This window comes from Bos javanicus, chromosome 13 (assembly GCF_032452875.1).
Source record: "Bos javanicus breed banteng chromosome 13, ARS-OSU_banteng_1.0, whole genome shotgun sequence".
Classification (NCBI taxonomy): Eukaryota; Metazoa; Chordata; class Mammalia; order Artiodactyla; family Bovidae; genus Bos; species Bos javanicus.
Genome location: NC_083880.1, coordinates 54234210 through 54256709, shown reverse-complemented (window position 1 = coordinate 54256709; position 22500 = coordinate 54234210). Strand labels below are relative to the sequence as shown.

At 61.0% G+C, this 22500-nt stretch overlaps 1 protein-coding gene across 9 annotated transcripts in view; it reads right to left on the bottom strand.

Annotated features, from left to right (window-relative positions):
- KCNQ2 (potassium voltage-gated channel subfamily Q member 2) overlaps positions 1–22500 on the bottom strand; it is a 48540-nt gene that overhangs the window by 13353 nt on the left and 12687 nt on the right. For 4 of the 9 annotated variants that reach the window (XM_061436910.1, XM_061436911.1, XM_061436916.1 and 1 more), the window contains exons 2-11: positions 19148–19238; positions 18052–18178; positions 17587–17762; positions 16677–16802; positions 14899–15009; positions 14264–14359; positions 11567–11661; positions 10489–10518; positions 7524–7592; positions 6584–6613 (exon numbers count right to left, since the gene is read on the bottom strand). In XM_061436910.1, the coding sequence (XP_061292894.1) occupies positions 6584–6613; positions 7524–7592; positions 10489–10518; positions 11567–11661; positions 14264–14359; positions 14899–15009; positions 16677–16802; positions 17587–17762; positions 18052–18178; positions 19148–19238 (951 nt within the window). Of the gene's footprint in view, positions 1–2504; positions 2559–6583; positions 6614–7523; positions 7593–10488; positions 10519–11566; positions 11662–14263; positions 14360–14898; positions 15010–16676; positions 16803–17586; positions 17763–18051; positions 18179–19147; positions 19239–22500 lie in introns of all 9 variants that reach the window. The other 5 variants (XM_061436908.1, XM_061436907.1, XM_061436912.1 and 2 more) reach the window with 3 other exon arrangements.

Below are 22500 nucleotides of genomic sequence, written 5' to 3'. Positions count from 1 at the left end.
GCCACCACACTGAGGGGCCACCGGACCTCCTGGAGTGGCCTCTGCACTGCCCTGGGTCCCAGGGCCTGGGGCCAGCCCACACGGGCCCCTGGCAGAGCCTCTGCTGCCCCTGGGAAGCGACCACCACAGCTGATCCCTCAAACAGTGCCAGCCCCATCACAGATGCCCCAGGTCAGCCACCTCCACTGACCCAAGGGGGACCCACAGCTGACACAGCGTCAGACGGCGCAGAGATGATGGGCCATGGACAAGAGAAGGCCCATGGCCTGGTCCACCCAGCCCAGACACTGCAGTCCAAGCTGGTGCCCCCACCTTGCCCCCAGCCAGCTGAGACCCTCTGTGCTAGTTCTCAGGCCTGAGGCATGGAGCCCACTCGGAGGGGAGGTTCCCCCAGAGACTCTGGGTGCCCAGGGTCCCCTTGAGCACAGGAGCCAGGGCATTTGCTTGCTCAGGACACTAGCCCCAAGCCTGTAACTGCTGTGCCCGGCATGAGGCCAAGACAGGGGTGGGGGGCCGAGGGACCCCCGGAGCCAAGGCATGGGGGCCAGTGTGCAGATAATCTTCGTCATTCCCAAAGGAGACCACCAGGTGGTCCAGGAGAACCAAGAAGCAAGGGCCCCGCCAAGCCCTTGATGGGGACCCCCAGCTGGACTTGCTGTCCTGTACATACCAGGGGTCCCTGGAACTTGACCCCACGCAGCTGCCTGCGAGGACAGAGCCACAGGAAGGAGCCTTCCCTGGCCTCGCCCTGGCCCCGCCGTCCCATCCCTGACTCTCAGACTGCTCAGACCTCAGAGAAGCGCCCTGCTGGGGGACCATGGGTGGTGGTCTGGACTTTCTCAGTTATCACAACTCAGAGTCACAGGCACGCAGCCCCCCAGCCACCCTGATCCTTCGTCAACTCCAGGTGCTCGAGTGCCGACAGTCCTGCAGGAGTCAAGAGAGGCTCTCCCTCACCTCACAAGCCAAGGATGGAAGCAAACGCAGGGTGGGGCTCTGGACGCCTGCCCCCAAGGAAGGAGAGGGAGGCTAGCCCACCCTCCGAGTGAAGGGCATTTACACGGGGCCAGGGAGCAAGCTCAGGAAGGTCTAGGGGAGAAAGCAAGGCCCAGCCTCTCCTCTCCTGCCTGCCACCACCCCCATCCCCCATCCAGGGCAAACTCCCCAAAAGAGAAGCCAGCCATCAACAAGGATAAGCGAGGGGGCGCCCCGGCTGAGTGCCGCTATACCCTAGTCTGTGCGGCCAGGGCCCAGCTTGGAGGGAGAGGGCCAGCATCCACCGAGAGAACCGTCTGGCCCACGGCTGGACCTTGGATGCCCAGGGAAGGTGAGGAAGATGAGGGGAGAGTTGTGAAACACACATAGCGGGGCCGAGCACGGCCTGGGCCCCTGGACCGGCCATGGACACCTCTGGCCCTTCCGGTTCCCAGGCAGCCTGACCACAGCCCCCGACCTGAAAGGCCAGCCCCCTGGACACAAGCTCTGGGCAAGCAGGACAGCTTCTGCTGGGACCCCAAATCTCCCCTCCAAGGGCTGCAAGAGCCCCCCACCCCCGCAGGCCTACTTCAGAACACACAGGCAGCACGGCAGGTGCGGGGGGGTCTACCCTCCGAGCCCCTCTCCGGGGGAGCAGGATTCGGAGCATGCATGGATGCAGGTGTGCAGGCATGCCGCCCTGGAACCCCGACCTGCTGCCCGGCCCCTCCCCACGCCCACCGCTCAACATCCCTGCTTCCGGGGCCAGCTCGGACCACATGCACACGATGACTGGTGAGTGCAGCTGCCAGCACCTGCGGGCCGCACGGGGCAGGGTGGGGCGGGCAGCAGGGGGCCCAGAGCAAGCAGGAGGACAGACACTTCCACATCCCCGAGAGCAGACAGGGCACAGAGAGAGGAAACGTCCCGGCAGTCAGGGAGCCCACTGGGCAAAGGTCGGCCCTTCCACCGTCCCGTTTCCAGTCTGCCCTAAACCAGGCCTGTACGTGGGAGGAGGGAGCCGCGGACCTCGGGCTTTCTGGTGCATTTGGTGTGCCAGGACCACAGGGAGCCCGGCACACACAGGACAGAGCCGCCTCCCGCAGGCGGGCAGCGGGTGGAGGGCAGCGCCCTCCCTTGCGTAGTAGAGGTGCTAGATGGCCCAGCCATGCGGAAGTCTCGCAGGAGAGCAATCAGACCCCGGAAGGCGCGCTTTGCGGGTTCAGACCCCCTGGCCGGCCCCTCTCCTGCTTGGAGCACAGCATCGTTGGGGCATCGTTTGGCTTGGGGCGAAGGAAGGGCGTTAGCGCCGTGGCCCTGTCGCCCAGGAGGGCACCTGGGGTCAGAGGCAAGCAGTGGCTCCACGAAGGGCTGGGAGGTGAGCTGCCAATCAGAATCGGGGCCTAGGGGGCCGGACGGGCGCCAGCCTTTCCCTGGCGCATCTAGAACCTCTAATAAGCAGAGTGTTTGGAGCGGGAGGGGACAAGAGCCGTGCAGCAATGGTCGTCCGAGCGGCGTGTCCGCGGTACCTAGCGTGTCCTGGGCAGCATCCACACAGGGACTCTGCGCACCGTCTGCCTTTACTGGAAATGAGGAGAGGACAGTTAGTCCTGCGGGCGCTGGCGACCGGAGGGACCCCGGCCGGGCGCGCGGGCGTGGGGTACACCCGCCACAGAGTTCGCATGGGAGAGAGAAGTGCGAGTGAGGAGGTCGCGCACAAAGTCCTCCGTCAGCCTGGAAAAGAAAATAGTCCCTATTTTTGGAGAGAAAAAAACTTTTTTTTTCTCTCCAAAAATACCTTTTCCTTCCAGCATCTATTTGGGGCCATCTCTTTCAAAAGATGTATTATTTTTTGCTATATTCATGCCAACAAAAAAATAATACATGGGCTGGCTAAGGCTTTGCTGGTTCTACAGGGACAGGATTTCAGAAAGCTCACGTTTTCAGAGGAAAAACGTGCGAGTTTGGCTTCACAAACCAACCCAGACAGCGGCCTGATCAGAAGTGGCCCCCATTTACCCAGAATGCAGTGGCCACCTCTACCCGGAGGGGAGCCAAGGAGGAGGAGGCTTGGGGCACCTGCACACGAAAGGACCGGCCAAGGCCAGACCCTGGGTGAAGGCTATCCTGACCTGCGGCTAGCTGTTCAGGAAAGGCTGCCGGTGGTCAGCCTGCCCAAGACCCTCCACAAAGGCCAGAGCGAGCTGTGCATAAGAACCTGCAAGTGTGTTAATTGATCAGTCACGTCCAACTCTCTGTGACCCCATGGACCATCGCCCGCCAGACTTCTCTGTCCATGGGGTTCTCCAGGCAAAAATACTGGAGTGGATAGCCATTCCCTTCTCCAGGGGATTTTCCCTACCCAGAGATCGAACCCGGGTCTCCTGCTTTGCAGACGGACTCTTTACTGTCTGAGCCACAAAACTTTTAAGCAAAAATGAAAAGAACCAGCAAGAACGTCAAGAAACCCTTCACTTCCCTGGGGTCTTGCTCTCTGCCTCCACCTTCGAAGCTGTTGCTTCTGAGACAGTGGCTCTCAAACTGCTGTGCCTGGAAACCCGGACGCAGCCAACAGTGTTGACTCACATTCACTTAAACACGGGTGGCACCTGCCACTGTCCCAGCAAGGATGTCCCCACATTAACACCAGCAAGCCAGGGTCAAGGCTCCTCAAAGAGCTTTCCCTCGGCTTCACCGGCCTCGTCCTCCGTGGAGGACCCTGCAAGCATGTGCGCTTCCCTGGTGGGACCTTCCCCAGTTCAGGTTGTAGGAAAAAACTAACTAGAGGGCCCCCGGGGCAGAGGGGCACATCTTCCCAGGGCTCAGACCACTCCCACCCCGGCCCAGCAGCCCACAGAACTCAACTTTAGGGCAAATGTGCTCTGCCCAGGCACACCCCTGAGGCAGCCACAGTTCCACCAGGGCCTGCCAGACAAATGAAGACCCTAAAGACTGGGACCTTGCCAGATCCTTGCAGGGGTCCCCAGGCCTGCACAAAGAGCCCTGCCTTGCCCCGCCTGGGGGCTCCTCCCCCAGGAAAGAGCATGAGGTAGGGTGGGATGTCTGCCCCTGGCTCTTTTGAAGGACCTCAGCCTTGAACAGATGAGCAGCCCCGCACTGCCCACCCACCATTTCCTACATGACACCTCAAGCCTGGCTTCCACGCACAGGAGCTTGGGGAGTGGCTCTCCAACTGCAGCGGTTTCTTTAGTTTTAATGAAAATTTAAACAGCCTCACGTGGCCAGAGGCTCCTGCATGAAACAAGGAAGTCTGAGAGCAGGACAAGAGCAGGGGGAGGGGGACTGGTGGTGGCCCAGCCACCCCTCTGAACACTGCTCCTTTGCTTCGGGTGGGCAGTGAGGAGCCCTGACTCCAGCCCATCGCCTCTGGGCTCTAGGCTGGCCCTGGGGTTTCCTGCCCACATTCAGCCCGGGGGGGCCTGGGCTCAAGAGGGTGGAAGAGGTGCCCACAAACAGTCACCAACACCAGACTGGACAGACACGCACCCAAACACTGCACATGGCCCCCCACGATGAAGAGGGGGCCACACGGACGGGAGCAAAGCAGCTGGGGCGCAGGGGGTTCCCCAGGCACAGGAGTAGGCAGTCAGAAACGGGGTGGATCAAAGGGCAGGTCAGAGCCACACCCGGAGCAGCACAGCCCGAGACCCCGTCTGCCCACCCCCGCCAGCCCCACGCCTTGGTCTGACGCCCACACAGCCACAGTGCATGTCCCCACCTTGAGCTAGGACCAAGGGGTCTCCCGGCAGTGGAGGGCCCCCGCACCCACCCCATCCACCTGCTTAGGGTCCCCTTGCCGGGCAGCCCAGGAACAGCCCACCCACAGGTGTCCAGGGCGGGACCCTTTCCTGCAGACCTACTGTGCACCGGGTGCTGCACAGGGGCTCCTGGCTGCTCCAGTCGGGGCACAGAGATGCCCTGGCTGAAAGGTGTGCACCCAGGATAGGCCGGCCCTCTGTCCCAGGGCCTCAGCCTGGGGCCCCCAGGGGAAGCTGCTGGTCACAGGCAGGGACACACGGACACACGGGGAGGGAGGGAGGAGCAAAAAGCGGGGTCGAGGGGGGAGCCACAGAACGTGCCGGAGAGCCGGGGGCTCCCGTGAATCCTCACCTGGAGTCCTGCTTCAGGGTCAGCCACCTCATCCCCAAAGACAGAGCGGACGTGAAAGGGGCCCGAGAAGGGCAGTGACATGATTAAAGGCACTTGGGGGGGGCAGGCAAGATTTTCCAGATTGGGGGAAGGGAGGGCAAAAGAGGAGAGAGAGAGAGAGAGAGGCTGAGACGAAAGTTGTCTGGAGGGGAGAGGCGCGCAGGCGGCGAGCACAGGGAGCCGCGACAGGCCGGAGGGGCCGCGCCAAGGGCCAGAGAGTGCCCATTGGGCAGAGCTGAGGGCAGCCGTGCCCACCTCCTCGGCCTCAGGGTCCTGGGGGCTCACAGGAGGGGCTGATGGCAGCACCAACGGGAACCAACAAAGTGGAGCAGCCTCGGGGCTCCCCAGACACCAGGCTTGCTGCTCCCCCTCCCTGCCCACCTGACCACAGCCCCGTGCCGGGCCCCTTGGTTTGTGCCCATGAGAACAGAGGTCACTGCCCAGGATAAAGCCACTCTGGTCTGGGATCTAAAGGGTCATCTCTGCTGCTCTTTGGGCTGGTTGGAGGAAAAGCACTGCTGATATTTCCAGGTCAGCTCCAGTGGCCAACCCGCTTTGGGAACTCAGGGGTGGGGTGCATGCCCCTCTCCGATGGATGCTGAAGCAGGGCTCAGCCCAATGCCTTCACAGCTGAGCAGCCTTCAGTCCAGGAGGGCAGGAACAAGCAGGCAGCATCTTTGGCCCATGGCCTGGGGGATAGGACTCCCCGTGCAGGTGTGGACACGGCACCCGGGAACCCCTGAGCTCAGAGATACACAGCAGTACATGGGCAGGTTGGAGGTCACCAGACTTGAAAGTGGTGAATTGATCTGGCTTTCTTTCAAAACTAGGAAAACAGCAGGGTGCTATCACCCTAACCCCAGCAGAGATCACCCCCGGGAGTCCCCATCTGGGGTCCCGGTCTCAAATTCACCTGAACCAAACAGAACTGCAGGGGCCTAGACAGACACGGGTAGTGCCGAGGGGGTGTGAGGCGGGGCAGGAGACCCTGCCCAAAGGGAACCCTCTCCCACTCCTCCATCCTCCAGAAACCTCCACAAATCAAGACCTGCAGGGGTGGTGTGAAGACCTCCCCTCAGAACAGCACCCCCCGCACTGCCTGACCCTGATCCGCAGTGTTTGGCACCCCCCCTGGGAGTGTCCACCTGGGCCACCCTTGACTCAGAGCAGCCCAGACCCTGTGCCTGGAGCCAGTGGGACCGCTCCCCTGGAAGCCCCCCACCTCCCACCCAAGGGGCTGCAGTCACAGGCGGGCAGACAGGAGTTGTCCCTCAGCTCGGGGACCTGGAAGGAGGCATAGACCCAGGTGCCCACATCGCCACCGGGCAGGGGTCCTTGCGCAGTGGCATTGGGGAGCATGCACAGGCCCCGCAGCAGCGCGAGCTCCACGGGACACGCAGAGAAGAGCGGAGGTGGCAGAAGGCAGGCGGGCACTGACCTGGGAGATGGCTCCGGCTGGGGCTCCTTCCTGCAAACAGAAGCACAGGATATCAGAAGCTGGCCCAGCGGTTGGACCCCACACAGGGCCCAGCTGATGCACAATGCTCCCATGGGCCAGGGCTGTGTGTGAGGGGTGCAGAAACAGCCCACACACCCCCAGGAGCTCCCCGGGGGGTCCAAGGAGGCAGATCCCGGAGGGACAGTGAATCTGGAAGGGGTCACAAGTTTTGAGACTGAGGGTGCTATGACCCCATGTTTATGGACACTTGTTTTAATCAGCATCACCAATATTAACAAACTTTGAAAGAGGCAGTGTGAAGAAAGCTCTGGAGCTGTCGAATTCCACAGTCGATACTCAGGACAGCTAAGGTCCTTCACTTAACCATATCCACGAGGACTCTTCCAGATAAGGTCATGTTCACAGGTCCCAGGACACAGATGAATCTTTGCAGGGGGGCACCATCCAACCCTCTCCAGATGCCCCACTGCTGAGAGCTCTTCAAACAGCCCTGGGCGCTGGGCCCAGCAGGCATCCTCCCCTCCTCTCCCACTGGCCAGTCCGTGTCCTCGGCAAGCCCGTCTGTGTCAAGTGCTCCGGGAGTCGCAGGTTTTGTAGTCGTGAAGGAACCAGCAGGTGCTACCCATGTGTCTCCACCCGATGCTCCAGGGTGGACTCTTCCTCTGACCTGTGGCCAGAGCACCAGCCTCCCCGCCCCATATGGAGCACCACCCCCACCCCATGCCCACCCCCAAACCAGCCGCCCTCAGGATAGGAGCCAAGACTGGTCAGCAACAGGGGAAAACTGCCAGCAGCACCAGGGCCTGAGGCAACAGGATGTGAACATCCTGAGCCATCAGGGGCCTTAGTCCAGCCTGGGCACCCCTACTGGCCCTTACGGAGCCATGGGGGATTGGAGCCGGTGGATGCTCCCGCCCACCTGAAGGTAAGTCCGGACTTGCTCTTGAGGTTCCGCAGCAGCTCCAGCTGGTTGAGGGGTGGGATCAGTCTGCAGCAAGAGGACAGGTGAGTGAGCCCCCAACCCACCAGAGCCCCAGGGAACCCCATGCCAACTCTCACCAGAGTCCACATCTCACATGGGGACGCAGGCCATGACCTGTCACAGGCAGAAACAGGAGGAGTCCATGGCGGCAGCAGACCCCCGGGGAGCCCATGCCTCCACCTCTGCGGCCCAGGCACTTTCTGTGTTCCTCTGGGTTCACTTTCCCTGGGCACCTCGGCCCTGGGAGTGGATGGTACCCAGGCCATCCCTAGATGGGACACCCACGTGGAGCAGGTCCAGCAGGGCACCAGAAAATGGGAGGGCGCCCTCCCCCTTCCCAACCACTGAACACCCCCTGGATTTGCAGCACAGTTGAAAATGCAGTCCCCAACATCCTAGGACTCCCAGACCCCTCTCTCACTGAGCCACTCTCTGCCAAAGCTGAGTAGGGCGGAGGTCCCAGGAAAGGACTGTGCTGGGCAGAGCCCACTGGGCGGCTCCTGGGCGACTGGTCTGGCCCTACTCTGAGCCCCATTTCCCAGATGGAGTCCCACCCACGAGGACAGCCACATGCCTGGCCTGCCTGCCAATCCAGCATTCAGCGCTGTGGCCACCAGCAAGGAAGCCAGAGGTGAATCAAGTCCCTCTGGGATGCCAGGAAGTGGTCTGTACACCTGGGAGGCTCCTGGGGAAGCCCACACCCCCACCTCCAGCTGCAGGAGCCTTACCCAGAGACTTGGGTCCCCATACTGTCTGGGGACACTTTTGTCCCTCCCCCCGCACCCCATTCCCCACTCCCCACCTGGTTCCTGGACACTTTCAACCCTCAGCTTCCATCTCGTCCATCAGTCACCCTGTCAGCTTCCAGGCACTGGTCTCTCCTTCCTGACTCAGCCTCCACCTGCTCTGACACCCCCACTGGCTCTGATAAGCCCACCTGCTCTGTGACCCCCCACTGTCTGTGAACCCCCCACCTGCTCTGACACCCCCACTGTCTGTGACATCCCCACTGAGTCCCAGGCCCCCAAACCCTGTTCTGAGCCTTCTTGACCCTGGGGACCCCTGACCCTCCCAGGCAACTGTATCCAAGCCTCTCCTGGGCATTCTCACTCTGTCCTACAGTACCACCATTCCCCACACACCCTGGCTCCAGCCCCTACCCACTCCCAACCCTTCCACGTGCCCCATGTCTCTGCTCCCCGGATGCCCATCCTCCTCTGACCCGCTCTAGTCCTTCTGCTCGGACTCCCCACTGTCTCCAAAACAGGAAGATCTCTGACCCCTTGCACCCGCAGCCCTGACCTGCCCCTGCCACTCAGTCTCCAACTTTGCTCTGGTCTCTCCCAACTCCTCCCTGCCCAGCCGTGCCCCTAGCACCCAAAGGAACGCCCGTCCCCCAGCCCTGCCCTGGTCATTGCCATCCCAGGGGAGCAGATGTGGCCCCCCTCTCTGTTCCCTCTGCAGCCCCAGCCCCGCCAGGCCTGGATCCTGGGAACGCTCGCCCTCCTCTTCCCCCTCCCCACTCCTCTCCAAGGCTGTCCCCTGTCCTCTTAGGTCCAGACCAAGCAAGAGGCCTGGGCAGTTCAGTCGGCTCAAGCCATGGGTACAGGAGAGCCCCAGGATGGACACTGGGGCAGAGCTGGTCTCCTCACTGCCTTGAGCACCCACCATGGCCTGGAGCAGAGACCCCGGGCAGCTGGACCCAGTCAGCCCCCACACGTGGGTCAAGGGCAGGGACACGCAGTTAGGACGCCATGCCTTGGACACAGAGCGGCAGGGGACAGAACACAGACGGGCAAGGACGTGCAGGCACCACACACTCGAGGGCCACGCACACACAGTCCAGTCGTGGGGGACGAGAGTGCAGCGGGCGACAGGGGTGGGACACACAGGAGCGAGCAGTGTTAGTCTAGGGGTCAGCTGGCTGCGGAGGACACCACCAGTCCCCAGGCCCGGGGCTGGGCAGGGGTGTCTCCCCGGACATCGGTGGATGTGGTGCTGCTGGAGTAGGTGAACCAAGGGGCTGCTGGTCTGGGAGGAGCCTGTCAGGGTCTGAAGTAGGGTCCCCCCACCTGGAGCCCCAGGAACCCAGGTCAGCAGCCAGGAAGGATACTGGTCCCTCACCACCCCGCCTCTGGGGGAGGGGTCAGGCCCTCCTGCCTGCGGACCCTGGCCCTGCCTGGCCCCCTCTTCCCTTCTGGGAGCAGAGGATTAATTCTGACAGGTTCCCACAGAGGGCACCAAGGGAGGATGAGAGATCCCTGCTCTGCAGGGCGGAGTACGGTGCCACCACTCTGAGGGGAAAGGCAGGGCCTACAAAGGGCACAGGGGACCCCTCCTGGAGCAGCTTGGCACCCTGGTCTAGACAGGGGACCCCAGGAAGTGAGCTGTCTGGTGCAGACATGGTCAGTGGGGCTACATGGATGGGCCACAGAACCCTCTGTCCGCGGCCTCGAGTCTCACTCTCACTGCAGTGGGAAGACTTGGGGCTGGGGGAGTGGATGCAGAGAGAGAGAGAGACCCCAAGTCCAGAGCAGTCTGCCAGGACTGGGGGCTAACTGGGAGTGCCCCAAACTGGGACAGCCAATACTCCGTCTCCACTACCTCTGCACTGGGCATAAGTGGGGCCCCGGGGGCAGGGTGGAGGCGCAGGGGCAGGACCCCAGCCACTGAGACAGGCAGGAAGCAGAACAAGGGACAGAAAACACCTGGACAGACAGTTCCAGCACAAGAAAGCAGCTTGGGGGCGGGGGGCAGTCAGGAGAGGGGACCAGGGGAGCGAGGAGGGGGCATGTGGCTCCAAGTAGGGGCCACAGGCTGGGCAGGGCTGGCTCAGGGGGCCCCGGGACAGTCCCCAACAGAACAGAATCACACTACACGCTTTCCGCCCATGCAGTCCTACCTGGAGGCCCCGTAGGTTTGAGTTTGCGAGCTTTCAAGTGTTTTTCACACACACACAAAGGGAAAGGAACAGAAGATTGTAAAAGAACGGGAGAAGAAAAAGGAAATGAAAAAAATAGTCGAGGAAAGTGGGGGAAACAACAGAACAAAGAAAATTAGCACGAGGGTCGGTCCTGCCTTGAGGACTGGGAACACAGGGCCTGGGGTAAGAGCGAGTGCCCTTGGGCCCCCGGCACCCCAAGACTGAGTGTCCCTGGGAGTGATGGTGGGTCAAATGCTGGAGAGGGGAGTGGGCAGCACTGTCTCCCAGGTGACAGATCCTGGGAGAGGCAGGTGGGGACCTGCAGGAGGACTCTGCCCCGGTGAGGGCTCCATTGGGTGGACACTCAGGGGCAGGTAAGGGGACTCTTCTGGCTGAAAGGACCCAGAGTTCAGCGTTCACCGGAGGGCATCTGACCTTCATGGACTCTGGCCAGGCCCCACCCTTCTCACCTCGGACCTCATTCTGAGCCCGGGCCTGGCACCAACACACCCCAGGGGCAGAGCCTGGAAAGGTGCCCACTGTCCATGTGGCCCCCAGGGGGGCTCCCCAGGACCCTCTGTCCCCCGCAGGGATCGTGGGGGTGTCTGCTCCTTGTCCTGTTGGGGCCTCTCTGTGGTCCGGGGGTCTCTCCTTCCTCAACAGAGACCCTGGCCCTCACTAGGGGTCAGAGGGTCAAGGTTATCCTTTTGCTTCTAAACACAGGGCCCCCCACCAGCGGGGCTGCACCCGGCTGCCGTCCGTGGAAGCAGCCGCATTTACCTCCGTGAGCTCAGGGGGCCGTGTCCACCAGACTCACACACTACACCCCTGACAGCAAGGACACTAAGCAGGGGGCGGAATGAAGGTGAAAAATAAAAGCCGCAAACTATAAAACAGAGAACAAAGTTAATAAAATAAATCACACACGACTCGTTTCTGAAAAGTACATGTTTTAAAGAAAAAGAAACAAAAAGCAAACAAAATGATGAGCAACTGAAAACGGGGATTAAGGACAAATGGGGGACACACCCAGGCAGCGTGGGGGGCGCAGAGGTACCTGTACATGGGGACGGTCACCGTGCGCTCGTAGTACTGCCACGTGGAGTGCAGGTCCGTGCGCGACAAGTTGGTGGCATAGAACCTCCAGGCGGACTGTAGAGAGGAGGGGGGTCAGGCGCCGCTAGGGGCCCTCCCGCCTCTCCCGGGGCCTCGCTCCCACGCATCCCTGTGCACTGACCTCTGGACAGCAGCCCAGTGTCGCTCCCATCCCCATGGGCCACAGTCACCTCTGCAGAGTAGAGCTGGGAGCGGGGACCCAGCAGTGAGTCCGCACGGAACTCCAGTTCTTTCCCTTCCATCTGTCCCACCTAATGCCTGGCAGCCATCACTCGGCATCATGGTCACCTTCCTGCCCTCCCCAGGGGACAGGAGGTGAGGGCCAGAGCCAAGGACATGGGCCGCATCCTCCACTGTAAGGCTGAACCCCTGCAGGGCCTGGCCTTTACACCAGCCTTGGCCAGGCCTGGCCTCTGCTCCCAACTCTCGTTAATCAGAGTAAAATACACATAACGTAAAATTCACCCTCTTAAAGGGCACAGTTGATTGGCGCTAAGCTCGTTCCTGATGCTGTGCAAATGTCCCCTTGACAAACACCACAATTTCACCACCTCAAGACCAAGGGCCCCCAACCCACCAGCATGACTCCCCACTCCCTCCACCCCTGGCCTGCCATCCCTGATCTGCGTCAGTCTCTGCGGTTCCCCGACTCTGGACACTTCCTAGCAATAGAATTTCAGTGGCAGGCCTCCTGGGTCTGGCTCCCTCCGTTTAGCACATTCCCAAGGCCTGTCCCTGGTGGAGCCCATGTCCAAGCCTTGTTCTTTTTAAGGCCAGACGTATTCAAGCATGGGGCTTCCCAGGGGGCTCAGTGGTAAAGAATCTGCTGCAATGCAGGAGATGCAGGTGCAATCCCTAGGAAAATCCCCTGGAGAAGGAGATGGCAACCCACTCCAGTATTGTTGTCTGGGAAACCACATGGACAGAGGAGCCTGATGGGCTACAGCCCATAGGGTTACAAAGAGTCAGACACAACTGAGTGACTGAAAAACAAGATTCGAGCCTGTGGACGGACCACACCTTCTGCACCCTTTCACTGGCTGAGGCAGTGTTTCAACCTTTGGCTCCTGTGAATGGTGCCATTGTGAACACCTGCGTGAAGGACTGTGGCTAAACACCTGTTTCCAGTTCTGTTGGGTGTTCACCTAAGAGTGGGATTGCTGGGTCGTGTGACAGGTTTAACCTTTGGAGGAGCCACTAAACTGTCTTCTACAGCAGCCACACCATTTCACACCCACTCCCACAGCGACGTATGAGGGTTCTGACTTCACATCCTCATCAACACTTTTTTTAAATTGTGACCCATCCTGGTGGACATGAAGGACTTTTGCTTTGCATTTTCCCCATGAAGAACGACACTGAACATCTTTTCACGTTCTTATAGGCCATCTGGTATATCTTCTCCAGAGAGATGTCTACTTAAATCCTTTGCCCATTTCTTAGTTGGGTCGTTTGTCTGTTTGCCATTGAGCTGCGAGTCCTTCATGTATTCTGGATACCAGATCTCCATCAGATATCTGATGTGCAAATATTTTCTCCCATCCTGTGGGTTATCTTTTCACTCTCTAAGGAGACAGTTCAAATAGTGCCCTTGGACGCATAGAAGTTTTCCTTTCATTTCTTATGCTTTTGGTGTCATATCTAAGAAACCAGTCTCAGAGGCTGACTTCCTACCGCATGAAGTCAGGTGAAGTAAGCACTTACCGTCTTCTCCAGTCACTTCTGAGCCTGCGTTCAGCGCTGGGCATGTGTGGCCTCATGGAGCCCCCAGTGTGTGGAGGTCCTTCCCCAATTCCTCCCCATCTCCTGCCCTCCCCCAATAACTCGGAGCTTCTCAGAGAGGAGGGGGCTGCGGGGAAGTGCTGTCTGTTCAGGCCGCACTCCTTCCCTAACCTTGCAACCACTGGCAGTGCTGTGACTTTGGTGTCAATAGTGGGTGGGACTATTGTCAATGGGGGGGCGGGGGGGGGCATTTTTGTTCTTCTTTACACTCTTTTGCATTTAAAAGAAGCAGTCATTTGAAGCTCTCACAGTGAAAGACAGGTATACATATACACACAAAAGTAGGCTGCAACCTGGGAAAGAAAACATCTTTAAAAAAACAAGCCAAGCCATGTGAGGGACCAGGCCAGTGTTCAGCCTGTAGTAAAGGCCAGTCAATGCCAAAAGTCCACTGGATCCCTGGTCCTTGGGAAGGGCTGCAGGAACCTCAGCCTCTCAGGCAGCCTGTGCCCGGCCCGAACTTTCAGGATAGCTCAGGAAGCACCGCTGGATACTGCATGGCCACTGTGACCCCAGTGATGGGGTGGGTGGTGCAGGCTGGGCAGCACAGACATGGCTCTGCCACCTACCTGCATGGGGGTCACTGAACCCCGATCCCACAAGTGCAAGGCAGCGTCGGTGCTATGAGGGGACAGCTCGGGGACACTGGTGACAGCCTGGCCCAGGGCCTATAGACTGCTGGCCCTGATGTGCCATAGGAGCTGGGCCTCTGCAAACATCTAAGCAGTTCTCAGCACAGACTTGAATTCCCCAACAGGAGACAAATACCCAGTGGGGCTTCGCTCCAACACCGCGGGCCCAGGCCAGGGGTCCCATGGGTCCGTGTGGGGCCCACACGGGGGCTATCTGGACGCACCTGGATCAGACCTGCTGCGGGGTTCCGCCTCTTCTCAAAGTGCTTCTGACGGTGCTGCTCTTGAACTTTCAGGGCAAAGCCAGACCCCAAAATGCCCTGCAAGTCACTGGGGTCAGACAGCACCCAGGGACCAGAGCCCCCCCCACCTTGCCTGCACACTCCGGGCTCCGCCTTCTCGCCCCCACCCCCAGCCCCTAGTCACCAGGAGACAGACTGGGGGGCTTCATCCTCACAGGAGCTTGGCAGGGCCCACTCTGAACACACCTGGGCACAAAGGTTGCCGTCCTCCCATTCTGTCTACACTACAATGAGCCGGGGGTGAGGCCCAGGGTCTCAGAGAAGACCACCCAGACAGCAGCACCACCAGCTCCCCCATGTCCTGCACAGCTGCAGTTGGAGGGCTAACAGGGCCCCCATGCCTTCTGCAGGAGACCCGCCAGAGACGTGTCATCCACAGCACCGCTCCTGGCCACAGGGACCCAACTGGTCAATCCCAGGGCTAGGAGGCGCTGATGGGGACCCACAGATGCAGTGAGAGGGGAGCCCTGCCCTGCCCCATGTGACCCCAAGGAGAGAAGTGGTCACCGAGGAGGCCAGACTCTGTCCCCCGCAAAGGCAGGAAGGGCAGGACTCACAGCAGGAAGAGCAAAGAAGGAGACACCGATGAGGGTGAAGGTCGCTGCCAGGAGCCTCCCGTTCCAGGTCTGAGGGTACTTGTCCCCGTAGCCAATGGTTGTCAGGGTGATCTGTGAACAGAGAGCCTGCACTCAGGCAGACCTGGCAGGAGCCAGGGCCCTCTCTGAGGCCTCAGGGCAGCTGGACAGACCCATGCCCCATGCTGCCTACATGGGGCCCGTGAGGCAGGGGTCACCACCAGCCACCCTTCCCCACTCAAGAACCAAAATGAAACTCTCCAACAGGGCGTGGGGTGGGGGGGCGGGGTGTTCAGCCTCCACTCTCATTTTACACCTGAATTGGGCAGGACAGGTTCACCCAGGAGGGCCGAGCTCCAGCCGGACGGGCAGCCGGGAGGCTCCGACAAAGCCGGAGCCTGACAGGTGATAGGGCCAAGGGACCCTCTGAGGATGCTCAGGGGTCATCTGGGGGCCTTTGGAGGGGAGCCTTGTGAGCTGAGGCCAGAGAGGGAGGGGCCCAGCTGCCAGGAGGGGCATGGAATTGGGGCACCTCCACACACATGGTCTCACGAACTTCTCCCTCAGAAGGTCATGCAGTCCCAAAACAAGGGCAGACTTGGGGACGTGGGGGGATTGCTAAGGCTTCGGCCCTCGGGGCCAGCATTCAAGGCCAGTGTTAACGGCCAGCATTCGGGAGGCCAGCTTGACAGCAAGGTGGTGGGGGGACTCCCCCAGTGCCCATGAGGCCCCTCCAAGGACCACCGGCCCACAGAGCAGAACAAGGGGATCTCAGGTGGAACGGTTCCCAAGAATGATGGGGCGGAGCCAATCTCATCCCATCACAGAGCAGAGTGAAACTTTAAAGTCTGCAGTTCACAGAGAAGGGACTTCCCTGGAGGTCTCTTGGTCAAGACTCAGCAATAAAAGTGCCGAGGGCCCAAGTTCAGTCTCTGGTCGGGAACTAAGACCCCCACACGCCAAGAAACATGGCCGAAAATGAAACACTAAAATAAAAATAAAGTTCACAGAGGAAACCCCCGGTGTAGGTGGGGAATACCCAGAAGGGGTTGCCCGTCTGAGTGTCCAGCACCCCCAGAAGAGCTCACAAAGGAGGGGCACTCCGGCCCCCACCTGGAGGCGTCCATGGAAACAGACAAGGAGGAGGTCCTGGCTCGAGCAATCGGGGTCAAGGTCTGCGGGGCCCTTTGGAGGGTGGCCCAGGAAGCCTTTTCTCAGAAGAGGCCATTGCACCAGGTGACAGGAGAGGGGCCCTCAAGGGGCCCAGGAGGTAGGTGGCCATGAGCATGGGCCAAAAGTCTACCAGCTCTGGACGGAGTCCCCCTCGTCAGGAGCAGCCTGGGAGGTTGAGTCAGGGGGGTCTAGCTCCCCTTTTCAAACTCTGCTCCATCAACATGACAGGCAGCACCGCCCCTCCCCCTCCATCACAGAGATCACACAGGTTGGTCAGCGGAGAAGGAACCGGCCATGGCTGGGTACAGGCTCCGAGGGCCAGGCTTCTTGCCACCCCACATAGACCAGTGCATCCCCCACCACGGCCCATCTGGGACGCCACCTCCACATGGCATTCTGGTCAGAAGCAGCCAGCCGATGGCCCCAGAAAGATGTCTCCAGCCAGGTTAGGCAGAACTGGGGCACACCGTGGGGAGGAGTGGGGGCATCTCAGACCATGGGCAGGAGGGACCCCAAGGCAGGCCACGCCCGGCGAGCACGTCCTTGGTGAAGGTCCCTCTCCTTGGCCCCAGAGGCCAGACACTCACCAGGCCCCACCAGAGTGCGTCCGCGTAGGTATCAAAGTGATCGTTCTCCCCCTTCTCTGCCAAGTACACCAGAAATGAGGCCAGGATGAGGCAGAGGAAGCCGATGTACCAAGCAGTGACCAACTCCTGAAAGAGATGGCCACGTCACAGTGGCCAAATTGGCGCCCAGCCCAACCTGCCCAGGAACACAGGGCCCCATCTGGCTGGACGTTCGCTGAGCTCTGGGTCCCCTGGGCTTCCGGGGCAGGTATGCCTCCCGAGAGCCAGCTGCAGAGTCCCCGGGAGCCCCAAGCCTGGGCAGACAGGAGAGGCAGCTGGTTTTCCAGCCCCAGCCCCAGCCCTGGGTGGTCCCACACCTGTGTACCTCACCCCTAGAGGATGGCAGGCAGGGATGGCCCAGAGCCGCATCCACCCAGGAAAGGAGTGGTCCTGAATGGCTGTTAGGCAGGCAGGCTGGAGAATGTTCCCTGAGGCTGAGGGACACTTCCACTTTGTCTTGTTAACCAAGGCCCAGCCTCAGGGCCTCAGACAAGAAGGACAGTGGGGAGGAGGCTGGGGGCCAATAAGCCCACCCACCAGCAGGATGGCCTCTCCGCACAGCCTGGCAGGGTGGGATCTGGGCTTGTGGAACTCCTGGGAACACAGGGTGGGGATTGGGAAGGACCTGGGACTGCAGCCACCTCGCAGGTCCCACAGCCCGTGGCCACCACGAGCCTCAGTCTAATGCGCAGGTGACTGGGGGATGGGCACTAATCTAGTACACCCAACACCATGGAGCCAGCCGGTTCTGGGCCTGGCAGAAAAGCTGGGGAGACGAGGTCAAGGGTCAAGTCATGGGAAGACACCCAGAGGAAAAGAGAGGCTGTGTCATGCCCGGCCAGCCCTCCCCACCCTGGCCTGGCACCCTCACCTTGCTGTGCGCATAGACCACGGAGCCCAGCAGCTTCCAGGTGCCGCCCCGCCGGTCCATTCGGATCATGCGCAGGATCTGCAGGAAGCGCAGGCTCCGGAGCGCCGATGTGGCGAACACATTGCCCTGGGAACCGGCAGCCAGCACCGCGATGGACGCGATGAGCACCATGATGTCTGCGGGAGACGGTGGAGCTGGGGGGCGGGCCCTCTGCTGCAGAAGGGCGGCCCCCACCAGGGCTCCGGAAGGATGGACAGATGAACGCACACAAAGTACCAGCATGGCGTGGTTCCGCAGTCCACCCAGCCCAACCCGTCCCTAGGCACGGCCACCCGGCACCTCATTGCCCTGCACTCAGGCCTCATCAACCACAGGCTCTGCTGCCAAGAGGGCAGGTGGGAAGAAACTTTCAGAAAAAGCTGGTCCTGCATTTGTGCCTGCCCACCTATCCCCACCGGGCCTCACCAATCACACAGAAGGGCTTCCGGGCAAACTTGAGCCGCCCTCTCCAGCCGCGGTACCGACAACAGCAACCCGCAGCCCAGATCCGCACGAAGTACTCCACACCGAACACCACGATGGTCACGATTTCCTGCGGGTGACGCTGCAGCTGAGCCACTACACTGGATGGGGGGCTGTCCTGTGTAACTGGTGTGGGGCCCCCGTCCTGTGTTGCTGGTGTGGGGCCCCGTTCTGTGTAGCCGGTATCAGGGCGGGTCCCTGTCCTGCGTAGCCAGTGTGGGGTCCCCATCCTGCGTCGCTGGTGTAGGGCCCTGTTCTGTGTAGCCAGTATGAGTGCGGGGTCCCCGTCCTGTGTAGCCAGTGTGGGGTCCCTGTCCTGTGTAGCCAGTGTGGGGCCCCCATCCTGTGTAGCTGGTGTGGGGTCCCATCCTGTGTAGCTGACGTGCATTCAGGACACAGAGGGTACAGCTGATGGAGGGTCTCAGGTAATTGTCAAGTTGGGGGTGCTCCCAGGCCTGGGGCAGCCCCAGGACACAGGGCAGGGGGGAGGAGGACTCCCCAGAAGTGCATCTGGATGCAGGATCAGCCTCCCTGCAGCCCTGCCTCCCATCACTAACAGCAACATACAGATTACCCTGCAGTTGCCATGGCGCCCACCCCTACCCATCACAGGAGTGCTGTGAGCTTCACAACCCCCACCCCACACCCACATCTGCAGGGAAACACCCCACACTCCGAGGTGGAGGGGGCCACCCAAGCCCGCAGGCTCCAGTGAGAACGGAAGGTGAGAAAGGGCAAAGGGACAGCGGAGGCGGGGGCTGTCAGGTGCTGTGATGACACAGGGTGGGGGGCAGGCCGGGAACGGGGTGCTGGGGTGTTGTGGGGAGGGGCCAGTGGAGGTTGAGGAAGCTGCAATATCACCGTCAGGAGGGGAGGCTGGGAGGAACCGAAGGGCTACCAAGAAGAACAGTGGGTGCCATGAGGGTGGGGGTCCCTGCCAGTGGGGGACCTGGAGGGTCAGACCAACAGGATCAAGGACAGGCTGCCGCCCGCGGCCTCGAGTGCCATCAAGCCCTCCGCGCCATCCTGCGGGACCCACCAGGATGTAGAGCGCGCCCTCAGAGCTCTTCTCGTACTCCTTGATGGTGGAGAACACGGACAGCACAAGGCAGGAGAAGACCAGCAGGAACCTAGGGACCGAGCAGAGGGCGGTCAGCCAGGCCGGGCGCCCAGAGCAGGGGACACCCCCCAGGGCTCCATGGCGATGACCAGCCTCATCTGCTCTCCAGGACACCCACCACGTGTCCCTTGTCTGTCTGCTCCCAAAGCTCTCAGAGCAAACAAGGGGCACTGCCTCCTGGGTCACTGGGCAAATGAGAACTGAGCAAATGCCACAGTCTACCCTCAAGCAAGGCACCCAGGCATGGTCCCCCATCCCTGTCTACAACTGTCCTTGCCAGGCTCACAGGCAAACACTTCCTGTCCCCTAGTTCACACCGGCTTCACCCATGCCGTCCAGCATCCTTGACCACCAGAACACGCCTGCAGGCAGTGTTGGGAGTGGGCACAGAGAACTAGTCAATTTCCAGAACCAGGAACCGCTGGGCAGTAGGCGTACAGCCAAAGGGGACAGGGTGGGGCTGAGATCCCAGGGAGCAGAGCCCCTGAGGGCTGCTGATGGGGGTCTAGGGCTCCTGAGGTGCTCTCCCACTTTACCACCACCTGGGAAACCCCAGGCATCCAGCTCCACGGTCCCTGGGCATCGAGACCACTGGCTTCTTTGGTGGCAGAGGTGGGGTGGGGAATGAGACCCTCAGAGCCAACGCCACATAGTCCAAACCCAGCCTGGCCACGGCGACAGTGATGTGGGCCCGGCCTGCCCAGTCTGGCCAGAATCACCGAGGGGGTGCTCAGCGCCAAGGCCTACTGAGCCTCAGTCAGATCCAGGGGTACCTCCGGTGGTCCTGCCCACATGCCCGGAAGAGGCCTGGCAACAAGACCCAGAGAGACACAGGCCACCCCGCTTACAGGGCTGACCCAGCCCCTCCTCGGAGCATGGCCTCCTGAAGACAGCTCCATCATCGCCCCTGGCCCCATCCGTGTCCCTGGCTCCATCATCACCCCCGGCTCTATCTGAAGGCCGCTGGCACAGACAAAAGGCATGCGGGGAAACGGTCACATTTCAAAACCGCAATTAATTTCCTTTGTTCATTAGCCAATTTATTCAATTAGCTGAGCCCAGGGACAAAAATGTCCAGATGTCTCATGTGCCTTATATCCATAAATCTCTGCCCACAGTATCCTCCCCTCAACTCTGCTGTTGAGAAGGAACCCACATGCCCAGAGAGGGTCTGCCAGGGTTGGAGGAGATCCCAGGGCAGTGGGTCAGGATGCCAAGGCCTGTGTGGTGGGAGAGACTGAGGTTGGTCGCCCACTTCAGAAGGGGCACTGGGACCCAGCTCAGCTCAGTACCGGGACTTGGGAGCTGGGGGGACACACGACCCGGTGGGCTTCCCTGGGGAGGTGTCCATCACACTGCAGGGTGAAGAGCTGGTGGGGCCAACAGAGAAGGGAAGGTGTTCCTGACAGAGGGAAGAGTAAGTGGAGTGGCCCTGGAGTGGGTAAGGGGTAGACAGTGAGTCCAGGACCCAGCAGAGGGTGAGTCTGACCAGACTAGAGATCAGGGTGTCCAGGGTGCCTGACATCATTCTTGTCTGCTGGGGAGGCAGGGCCCAGTGCCATACCCACAAATGCCAGCTCCTTGTGCTGCATAAGAACACTCCTCTAGAGAACAAAGAAAAGGCCAGGACTCTGGGTGACCAGGCCCTCTCTGCCTGGCTTCCTCGAGGTGGCTCTGCCAGCATCTCAGAACATTCCAGAATGTCCCACTCTTCCTAGCAGACAGAGGCCAGGCTGTCAGGAACCCCACCAGCAGCTCAGGAGACAAACCTGCAGCCCAAGGTGGGAACCTCACAGCGTTCCTCCCCTCTCCCCCAGAAAGTGCCGGCCACACTCCCAGTTTTGTTTCTGATGTTTTGGGACAGATGGCCACAGATGGCACCGCCAGGGGGTGCAGGGGAGGCAGCGGGACGGACGCTTGGAAAAAGGCTGGCACGCCCACTCGGCAACGAGGAGGAAGCAGAGGAGGGTAGCAGATGCCCCCAGGGAGCAAGCACCCCTTACTCTGTGCTGCCAGGTCCAGGTGAGGCCCCCACAGATCCAGAGGGACACCTCCAAAGTGCAGTGGTGCCCCCACAGTCCTTGGCCACTCGCAGGCAGCTGGCTGATGGAAGTCACTTACTCCAGGCCTCTCCCGTCTGCGGGCACCTCAGTGACTGGTGGCCATCCCCACCCAGCACCCAGCTGCAGCCTGGCACCTGAGACTTCCATCGCCCATGCCCATCTATAGACAGGGAGGCAGAGGCCCCACAAGCCCAGGAGGGGGCTCTGCCTCTGGCCTCCTGGCTTCAGACACTGCATCCTTGGTGACAAGGGGCACTTCAATGGGGCCTGGCCCCCCACTGGAGCTGGTGGGGGTGGGAGGCTAGCTCAGACGCAGGTGCTGCCCTCCCACAGGACAACACGGGTGACCACCCCTAGCCCTGTGGCCATTGCAAGGTGCCCACTGCAGTTATGCTGGGGCCTTGGGCACTGAGGCATCCTGGAGATGCTGGGGAATCTGAGCCAGGCAGAGCCTCTCTTGCCTTCATGACCTGGGTTCTGGCCTCCGGCAGACTCCTCGGAGCTGGCAGCTGTGTCTCAGAAGAACTCCCTCTGCCCCGCTGCTCCTCAAGAGAGGAGTTGCAGAGGTGCGGGGCAGACACTGCCAACAACGCTGGGGCCCTGGGAGGCCAGCTGTGTGCTGGGCACTGACCCTCAGGCCCCAGAGTCTGTTTCCTCCCAGACAGACCGGTGAGCGGGTCCACCCCACCCCACGCACGCTGGGAGACCAGCCCCTCTGCTGCAAGGTTCAGCTTAATGCCCAGTACCATCCTGCACCTCTCCTTGCCACCTGACCAAGGCCCCAGACCCTGGGGGAGGGGAGTCTTCACGCCCTCCAGCCCAGGAACTATCCAGGCTGCAGGGAAAGAAAGGAGCGGTGGCAGGAGGTATCCACAAAGGCAGTACGTGGTGGCTAATTATGATAATGAATTCAATGTCAGGATGCTTCTCCTTGGCAGCAGTTGCCATGGAGACAAGCATCTCGAGCAGTTGGTCCCCAGCCCCAGACTCCAGGGGCTGTGATGGGGGGCAGGCAGGGGGGCGGGGCAGGCAGGCACAGCGGACCTTGCTCACCACCTGGAGAGTGAGCATCAGCCAGAACCACCACAGCCCAGGTGCACAGCCGGGCCTGCACTACCCAGAGCACCCAGTCTACCAGCGGCCATGGCGGGGGGTTGGGGTGGGGCTGGCCCCAGCCCTGCAGGATCCAAAGCAGCAGGAGAGACCTCC